This window comes from Micromys minutus, assembly GCF_963924665.1.
Source record: "Micromys minutus genome assembly, chromosome: 13".
Classification (NCBI taxonomy): Eukaryota; Metazoa; Chordata; class Mammalia; order Rodentia; family Muridae; genus Micromys; species Micromys minutus.
In genome coordinates this window covers 56,802,743-56,813,194 of record NC_137982.1, presented here as the reverse complement: position 1 = coordinate 56,813,194, position 10,452 = coordinate 56,802,743, and the positions used below count along the sequence as shown (strand labels likewise).

General features: G+C 36.3%; 2 protein-coding genes across 2 annotated transcripts; both read right to left on the bottom strand.

Annotated features, from left to right (window-relative positions):
- Positions 1-4,136: 4,136 nt before the first annotated feature.
- On the bottom strand, positions 4,137-5,069 carry OR5M9 (olfactory receptor family 5 subfamily M member 9; the record flags this gene model as incomplete). Its single annotated transcript, XM_080927683.1, has 1 exon — positions 4,137-5,069. One exon carries the CDS (start codon positions 5,067-5,069, stop codon positions 4,137-4,139), a length of 933 nt encoding a protein of 310 aa, XP_080783809.1.
- Positions 5,070-9,069: 4,000 nt separating this feature from the next.
- On the bottom strand, positions 9,070-10,002 carry OR5M3 (olfactory receptor family 5 subfamily M member 3; the record flags this gene model as incomplete). The annotated part of the gene is made up of 1 exon (XM_080927684.1): positions 9,070-10,002. The coding sequence occupies one exon, from the start codon at positions 10,000-10,002 to the stop codon at positions 9,070-9,072; it is 933 nt and encodes a 310-aa protein (XP_080783810.1).
- Positions 10,003-10,452: the final 450 nt, after the last annotated feature.

The window sequence follows — 10,452 nt, the reverse complement described above, 5'->3', positions numbered from 1 at the left end:
GTTGAAGATATTTACTGTGCCTCTTAGTTGATACTCTTCTCCCTCTTCTATTCCTATTATCCTTAGGTTCAGTCTTCTCATTGTGTCCTGGATTTCCTGGACATTTTGGGTTAGGAGCTTTTTGTTTTTTGCATCTTTTGTGGCTGTTTTGTCTATGTTTACAATGTTGTCTTCTGTCCCCGAGATTCTCTCTTTCATCTCTTGTAGTCTATTGGTAATGCTTGCTTCTGTGACTCCTGATTTCTTTTTTAGGTGTTCTACCTCTAGGGTTTTCTCTTTTAGTGTTTTCTTTATTGTGTCAATTTCATTTTAATTTCCCTCTTCCATTCCTTCATGTCTTTGTTTCTGTTTTCCTCTAGTTCTTTGAGTTCTTTGAGTGTTTTTCTTGTTTCCTCTTTAAAAGCTTCTGAATCTTTTTGCTTTTCCTCCCGTTCTTGTTTAAGGATCTCTATCAGTGTCTTAAGGTATGATTTTAGGTTTGTGTCTTCTTTTTCTGGAGTGTTTGGCATTCCAATGTTTGTTGTTATGGGAGAGCTGGGTTCTGGTATTGCCAGGTTGTCTTGGTTTCCTTGGGATACACTCTTTCGCTTTCCTCTTTCCATCTTGTTATCAGTGATATGTTCTTGCCTTTCTCTTGTATCTGGTTTGTATTCCTGGATCTCCACTGGTACAGGTGTCTGATTGGCCGAGCCCTGTTCTGTGCCCTGAAGTCACCTCTGGGTGGAAACAGAAGTTCCAAAGTTGTGTTCCTGGTCCCTAGATCAGGCAGGACAGGGAGTGTGCTTTAGTGCTCACTCCGCAGAGATCTCTCTGCTCCCTGGCTGCCCAGATCTCCTACTCCCCAGTCTTTAAACCTTTAGGAGCTGCTGATCCGGGTCTCAAGTGGGCCGGGCCCTGTTCTGCGCCCTCCCAACTGGCTTTTCTTAAGGTGCTAATCTGACTAGAACGTCACTAATTCAAAAAATGAACTCTTAATGCAGAAATGATAAAAAACATAACACATGCTAAAAATTGATATGCAATTGAAGGGACCCTTCTGATATCCTAGTTGTTATAACTGATTTAACTTTAAATACAAAGTTATAGTAAGATAGGAGTTAGAGTGTGGATAATATATTGCCCTAAACACATGCTTTTATATCTTAATAAACATAACCAGTACAGTGACTGCAATTGTGTATTCTATGACCATTTCAAAATGTATACAGTAAACTTTAAGCATTTTCATCTCTCTAATTACATTCCCTCTGATACCCTTTTTTCTTTCCAACATTTAAAAAAAATTTTATTGTATATATTTTATTTACATTTAAAATGTTATCCCCTTTCCAAGTTTTCCCCCCCATAAACCCCCTATCCCATCCTTCCTTCCCCTGATTCTGTGAGGGTGCTCCCCTATGCACCCACCCATAGCCCCCTTCCAAACTTTTTGCCCTGACATTCTTCTACAATGAGGCATGAGGTATTCACAGGGCCAAGGGCTTCTGTTATCATTGATGCGCAGCAAGGCCATCCTCCGCTACACATGCAGCTGGAGCCATGGGTATGTCCATGTGTACCTTTTGGATATTGGTTTAGTTCCTGGGAGCTCTGGTTCATTGGTATTGTCATTCTTATGGTGTTTCAAACGTCTTCAGCTCCTGTAATCCATTCTCTATATCCTTATTGGGAACCCTGTTTTCAGTTCAGTGGTTGGCTGTGAGCATCTGCCTCTGTATTCATCATGATCTGGCACAGCCTCTTAGGAGGCAGCTATATCAGGGTCTTGTCAGCATGTAGTTCTTGCTTTTTATTATTACTTTAATTTCATGTGTGGTTGTGCACACATGAATGTGTGTGTGTGTGTGTATGTGTGTGTGTGTGTGTGTGTGTGTGTGTGTGTGTGTATCTAGGTGTGTATGTTCTTCTTAGTTTGATTAACTTTGATTGCATGTGAACAGGTAGAACCTTCTTTATTGGAGAAATCAAAAGAATCACAGGTGATATCAGTGGAGAGCACAATGACTTTTCCTTCAGAAACCAATTGCTACCTGTAGTCCCTCTCGGAGTGGAGGCAGATATTTAAAGATGATGATAAAAGGATTTTATCAGTGACTGAGATTTGAACCAATAAAAAACACAAGCAGCATTAAAAGTAAGTATATATTTAGTGAGACACCTTAGGTTATGCTAAGATACTTGCATATTCTCCATGCAGCATACTTACTAAAATTTCATTTGTCTATGAACATTTTGTAATATTCTTTGCATATAAGGATCATAAAAATTCTATTCTCTGATGAACCCTCACACCTATGGTCACTTGATCTTTGACAAAAGAGCTAAAAACATTCAATGGAAAAAGGACAGCCTTTTCAACAAATGGTGTTGGTTCAACAGGCAGTCAGCATGCAGAAGAATCAAAATTTATCCTTTCGTATCTCCTTGTACAAAGCTCAAGTGCAAGTAGATCAAAGATCTCCACATTAAACTAGGTACACTGAAACTATTAGAAGACAAAGTGGGAAAAAGCTTAGAACACATAGTCACAGGGAAAAAATTCCTAAACAAAACACCAATGGCCTATGATCTAAGATCAAGAATCAATAAATGGAACCTCATGAAATTTTAAAGTTTCTGTAAGGCTAAGGACACTCTCAAGAAAACAAAATGGCAACCAACAAACTGGGAAAGGATCTTTACCAATCTCACATCTGATAGAGTTCTAATATCCAATATATACACAGAACTCAAGAAGTTAGGCTCCAGAGAATCAAACAATCCTATTAAAATTGGGGTACAGAGCTAAACAAAGAATTCACAACTGAGAAATATTGAATGGCAAATCAAAACAACCCTGAGATTCTGCCTCATACCAGTCACAATGGCTAAGATCAAAAATTCAGATGACAGTAGACACTGGCAAGGATTTGAAGAAATAGGAACACTCCTCCACTGTTGGTAGGGTTGTAAACTGGTACAACCACTCTGGAAATCAATCTAGTGGTTCCTCAGAAAATTGGACATAGTACTACCTGAATACTCAGCTATTCCACTCCTGAGCATATACCCCAAAATTCTCCAACATAAAATAAGAACACATGCTCCACCATGTTCATAGCAGACTTATTTATAATAGTCAGAAGCTGGAAAGAACCCAAATGTCCTTCAGCAGAGGAATGGATACAGAAAGTGCAGTACATTTACACAATGGAGTGCTTACTCCTCAGCTATTAGAAACATTGTCTTTATGAAATTCCTGGCAAAATTGATAGAACTAGAGACTATCATCCTGAGTGAGATAACCCAGTCACAAAAGAACAAGCATAATATGCAGTCACTGATAATTGGATACTAGGCCCTGAAAGCTCTAGAAACAATATCGAAGAAACAACTCACAGACCTTATGAAGCTCAAAAACAAGAAATACAAAAATATGGAAGCCTTGGTCCTTCAATAAAAATAATAATGAAGAAAAGGAAAAAATTGTGTATTTATTATATATATTTTATGTAACAAATTTTGTGAGGTATAATAATATTTTAAAAAATAAATAAATTAATAAAAATACAAAAATGTATGCATAAACCATTTATGAGGACCTGAAGTACATTAAAATTTTATTTCTTATAATATACATTTACTCTTTTTGGGGAAAGAATTGAATGTTTTATATAATGTTTACTATATTAAGGACCAAGAATAATATTTGCTTATAATGAACATGAGATGAAATCATTAAAATTCTAGACACATCGGAAAAAACATTCTATACTTTCGAAATAAGTCAGTTCAGTTATTCCTACTGGAACTATAGGTTTTATAGTGAAGACAAATATAGTTAACAAAAGCCTTAAGACATAACATTCAACTCTACTAGGGGACTTACATTTCAATAGTTGTTAATCCACATTTACTTGCAAATATCTTCAATAACTGAATTAACACAAATTAGTAAATAGTATGTTTTTATAATATAGTTGAGTATGTAAGATAGCACATGCTTAATAAACTACAATCATTCTGTAAAGCATCACTGTGGATAACCGAATCTTTTGAGTTTGGATAAGGGTTATATGTAGAATAGTTTTCAAGCTGAGAATTCTGTGCTTGTTCAACACATTTGGATAAACATACTTCTAAAACATGTTTTGATTTCATTTCCTCAAGTTTGCCTTAGCAATTATCTTGCTGACTGCTTCTTTCACATCTTTGTTTCTGAGACTGTAGATCATGGGGTTCAGCATGGGAATCACACTGGTATAAAATACAGCCACCATCTTTCCCTGTTCCACAGACTCTTCCGTTGGCCTTCTGACATACATGAATATAAGGGTTCCGTAAAACATGGAAATGACTGTTAAGTGGGAGCCACAGGTGGAAAATGCCTTTCTCCTGCCGTCAGCCGAGTGCATGCGTAACACGGCCACTACAATGAGCAAGTATGAAATGAGAACCACTGACAAAGAGTATGTGCAGTTAATCCCAGCAATAACAATCGTGGTGTACTCTTTGATATGCACACCTCCACAGGCAATCTTGATGAGAGGAGGATCAGCACAATAGAAGTGATTGATTGTAACATTTCCACAGAAATATAAACCATATGTCCACAGAGTGCAAATCAGACTCACAGAGAATCCATAAACATAAGGCACAGAAATGAGGCGGACACAGACAACCTTGGACATCTTGCTGCTGTAGAGCAAAGGGTTGCAGATAGCCATGTAACGATCAAAGGCCATCACAGCCAGAACATAGACCTCCACGTGCACCAGAGCAATGAAAAAGTAGCATTGCACCAGACACCCGACGTAAGAAATAGTTTTTGTTTCTGAGAGTAAGTTTTCCAGCATTTTGGGTGTAACATTGGAGGAGAACAACACATCCACAAAAGACAAGTGACTTAGAAAAAAATACATAGGACTCTGAAGCTGCTGACTGATGTTGATCAAAATTATCATACCAATGTTGCCCAACAGAGTGACCATGTAAACAGCTAAGAACACCACAAAAAAGAGAACCTGGAATTCCTGACGTCTTGTCAATCCAACAAGAAGAAATTCAGTTACATCTGTAAAATTTGGCATTGCCTTAATATAGAGTATATTTTCTGCAAAGAAAAACATTTATAAACTTTTCTATCTGCATCTACATTTCATAAATGAGGAAATAATGAAAGGTTTAGCAGATCTCCTGGGCCAGATGTCTAACTGGTGAGCCATGCTATTTAGTAACAAATTTAGTACCACTTTTGTACATTTAATATAGTCATTTCAATATTTTTCAGTAACTTAGACTATTGCATGTAAATTCCAATTAACATTTATTGTAGACTATTCTCCAACACATATACAAACTGTTCACTTTCTACTTAAACTTTTATTAATTAATTTAGGAGACAAAAGGCCCTTACTTCTTTATTCTACCCTAAATTTTGATAATCTCCCTGACATATAATCAAATGACAAGTGACTTCTGTAATAACATCAATTTATTAGAAAAATGAATATCACCTATGAAAACAGTAGAGTCTATAATTTACAGAAAAGAAAAATTTTAGCATCAACATTGTAGTTTTCACATAAAGATAAAAAACAAATTGTACATTAATGATTACTTATGCCAATTTTGTTTTAAAATATACCCAATTCATTCATGTATATTTTAAAATAAAATAAGTAGCAGCCTAACACTTTTTTGATAAAAAATAAGTCAATGAAGATGTAATAATTTTCTTTTCAATGTTTCACTTACAACTCCGACATCCAAATATATCAATCTTTACTTCAACTATCCCAAAACATACTGACCTACCTTAACAGGAAAAGAGAAAAGAAAAGTCATTTCTCAGTATTTATGTTATCATCATACTCATTAAGAACAGTGAGATAATCTCCCAAAGGAACTCCTAAAATAATTATGAAAAAAATGACTAAAATCTATCAATGTCTCCTAGGTGGAAGTTGAGTAAACTTGTGAGAATAAATGTTTTGAACACTGAGAGATTAATATTCTTGACATTATCCTGCTGGTCTTCTACTTCCACATGCTTCTGTCCATTTTTCTTCACAAAATGACAATTATGGATCCCAAAAATATTGGCTGTCTATTCTTCTATGTAACTACTCTAAAGAGCATCATGTTTGAGTATAAATTATTTCAACAATCCAAGCAAGATGCATCTTTGTGTCAATTTCAGATGTAAAAGCAAGGTTCAAATGATAAAGTCTTGTAAGAATTTGGGCAAATGGATAGAACTAAAAGTATACAGTAAATTAAGAAAAAAACTAGTAGGTAAAGCACATCTATAATTAAGGCTACAGTTTTAATACTTGGTATAAAATTGTACAAATATTCTTTTACTAATTTTGATATATAAAGATCGTTAAAAAGGTTCGTCATGTGTTTGCTATGATCTCAAATAGCATAGATTGCCTATCTCTTTAAACACCAACTACACATGAAGAATGAGTATGCTGTAGCTGTCTTCAGACACCAGAAGAGGCATGGATCCCATTACAGATGGTGGTGAGCCACCTTCTGGTTGCTGGGAAGTGAACTCAGGACCTCTGAAAGAGCAGTCTTAACCACTCAGCCATTACTCCAGTTCAATGAAGAATGAAAAACATAAGTATGGGGCTACACACCTACCTCAAAAATATTAATCCAGTATTTCTCCTGTCAAAAGGAAATGCAGGGACAAAGACTAGAGCAGAAACTGAAAGAAAGGCCATCCAGGGACTGCCCCATCTTGAGATCCATTCCATCTGCTGATGACAAACCCAGACACTATTGCAGATACCAAAAAGTGCTTAGGGACAGGAGCCGGTATAGCTGTGATTCTCTGCCAGATCCGGACCAATACAGATGCAGATATACATAGCCAAAAGTTGGACAAAGTGTAGGGACCTTGATGAGGCAAGTTAGGGCAGTGACTGTAGGAGCTGAAAGGGTTTGCAACCTCATAAAACTAACAGCAATATCAAACAACCAGACGCCCCAAAGCTCCCAGGGACTAAACCACCAACCAAAGCACACACAGGGGGTACCCATGGCTACACCTGGATACATAGCAGAGGATGGCCTTAGCTGGCATCATTGGGAAGGGAGCCCATTCTTATTGTGGAGGATTGATTTCCCAAGTTACAGAGAGGGTGGGCGGATGGGGGATCACACCCTCAAAGAGGCACGGCGAAGGAAGAGGAGATAGAGAGATAGTGGAAGGGAAACTGGGAAGGGAGATAACATTTGAAATGTAAATAAATAAAAAAATAATTATTTCTACAATTTCCCTTTAAGAAATTTCTTTTTTAATTATTCCATAATCTTTCTCTTAAAAGTCCAGACTTTACTTCCCTCCCCTTTCACACTCCCAACTGCTTTAGAACCCACACCTCTCTTCTCCAAGGGAATGTCCTCACCACTCCATCCCACCAGGCCTCCCCATTTCCTAGGGCCCGAAGTCTGTTGAGGGTTAGACACAACCTCTCTGAGTCTAGACCGAGCAATCCTCTGCATCTTTCAACAGCTAAAACTGTCTTAAACTTCCTCATACCTATTGTGAATAAAGTTCATTGTATGAACACATTTCCACCAAGAAATTAGGATGTAATATGCAATAGCTCAAGAAAAATTACTGCAAATAAGGAAATACTCATTTAGCTGTATATTTTTATACCACAAAGCTGTTTTTTAAAAACATAACTTTAAATAAAGTAAGTTGTTAAATCATCTACATATTCTCGAATTATATAAGTGAACAATATAAAACATGTTGTGTTAAAATTTATTTGACAGATTCCAATATAATTTTTAAAACACGGATTTTTTCAAATGTAAGACTTTAGTAACTTTTAAACTTTATTTTAAAAAACAAAGATAAATGTACAGCTTTTTAAGCATTTTTGCATAAAAGTATACAAACCACATTTTATAAGGTTATAATTAAGTATTTGTGGGTACCTATACATATACATATGTATTTATGTAACAATAATATAGGAAAAGAGGTTATTAATTTGAGGAGATAGGAGAGAAACTGGGAGGGGCTGTAGGAAAAAAGGGGGGATGTGATACAGTTCTATTTTAATTAAAATATATTCTTTTTTTTTCTTTTTTTTTTTTTCATCTTCACACAGTCTGTGGGTTGTTTCTGGGGTGTTCAGGGCTTTCTGGGGTTAGAATCCCATTATCAGTGACTGCATGTTATGTCTGTTTTTTTTTTTGTTTTTTTTTTTTTTTTGTGACTGGGTTATCTCACTCAGGATGCTGATAGCTGAGTAGTAATCCATTGTGTAAATGTACCACAATTTTTGCATCCATTCATCTACTGAAGGACATCTAGGTTCTTTCCAGCTTCTGTCTATTATAAATAGAGCTGCAGTGAATATTGTGGTGCATGTATCTTTGTTGTATGTTGGAGTATCCTTGGGGTAAATGCCCAGAAGTAGAATAGCTGGGTCTTCAGGTAGTATTATGTCCAATTTTCTGAGGTATCGCCAGACTGATTTCCAGAGTGGTTGTATTAGTTTGCAACCCCACCAACAGTGGAGAAGTGTTCCTCTTTCTCCACATCCTCGCCAGCATCTATTGTCATCGGAGTTTTGGATCTTGGCCAATCTGCCTGGTGTGAGGTGGAATCTCAGGGTTGTTTTGATTTAGTAACTTTTAAAATCTGTGAAAAAAATCTTATAAGCATAATAAAAATTATTCTAGTTATTGTATAAGAATATAACTTAAGCATGCTATCTCATGTCTGCCAAGATCAATTGCCAAATGGATTAAAAACCTCAGATAATTACTGAATACAAATTTAAATAAAAATAATATATTTCATATTATTATGTAAACATATTAATATTTAACCTAGTGGCTTAAGAGTTTCAAGTAGAGCCATTACATTCATTTTATCAATTGGAATCAATTTTCAATGCATCTATCAACAGCTCACAATTTATTTGTTTTTTTTATATTTTGTGTGCCTTATTTTCTTCTTCCTACCCATAAAGAATCTTAGCATTCCTATCCATATGCTCGAAATAGTACCCTTTTATTTTTCCTGACAAACAAAACCCAAAATGTTTAATTTTATTTTGTTAATAACCTCTTGGTCATCACTTTGTCCATGGCTTCCTTGACATCCTTGTTCCTCAGACTGTAGATCATAGGATTCAACATGGGGATCACTGTGGTATAGAACACAGCCACCATCTTTCCTTGCTCCACTGACTCTTCAGTTGGTCGTCTGAGATACATGAAGATAAGAGTGCCATAAAATATGCCAACAGCTGTGAGGTGAGACCCACAGGTAGAAAATGCCTTGCGCCTGCCTTCTGCTGAGCGCATTCTGAGGATGGCAATGAGAATGAACAGGTAGGAGATGATGACAACAATCAAGGAATATATGAAGTTAATGCCTGCAAGAAAGAGCATTGTATATTCCTTCGTGAAAGTCCCGGCACAGGCCATTTTAATGAGGGGTGGATCTGCACAGTAGAAGTGGTTGATCTCAGTTTTCCCACAGAAGTACAAGCCATAAGTCCATAAGGTTGCAGCCAGACTAGTCAGAAACCCATATATATAGGGGAAAGAAATAAGGCGAATGCAAACCACCCTGGACATTTTGCTGCCATAGAGCAGAGGCTTCCCAATTGCCATGTACCTGTCGAAGGCCATGACAGAAAGAATGAAGATTTCCACATGAACAAGGGCAATGAAGAAGAAGCACTGTACCAAGCAACCAGCGTAAGAAATTGTTTTTGTCTTTGACAGCAAGTTTTCCAGCATTTTAGGAGTGATGTTGGAGGAAAACCACACATCAACAAATGACAAATGGCTCAGGAAAAAGTACATTGGGCTGCTGAGCTGTGGACTGATCTTAATTAATATCATCATGCCAATGTTGCCCAACATGGTTATGATATAGACCATGAGAAAGATGACAAATAAGAGGACTTGCAGTTCCTTTCTGTTGGTTAAGCCCAAAAGGACAAATTCAGTCACGTCTGTAAAATTTAGCATCTTCCCACTTCTGATAATATTATTAAAGTCTGTCAAACTAAAATTAAATGAATAAATTAGACCTACCAATCTACAAAAGTTCTTTCTAAACAGAACCATTCTTTATATTAGAAACTATTTTTAAATGATTAACAGTGTTTTACATGTCTAGATATTTTGCAATTTATTCTAAAATGTAGTAATTACTGCCACCAATACATAACAATAGCAATAAGAGTTTCTATATAGCACTTTACAAGTGTCAGATTGTATTTCTTTACACTTCTTGTAGCCCATGCAAACCTTATTCGTAGTGCGTATCAAAGGTGAACTTTCCTTACTGTCCAAATTGTCATCACAGACATGTTTATCCGATACTGATCTACAGTTTTCATTTATGAAGAAATGGTGGCATATTAGCTGTTGTTACCAATATTTTGGGAGAAAAAAATGTATACTTCTCTCATGGAG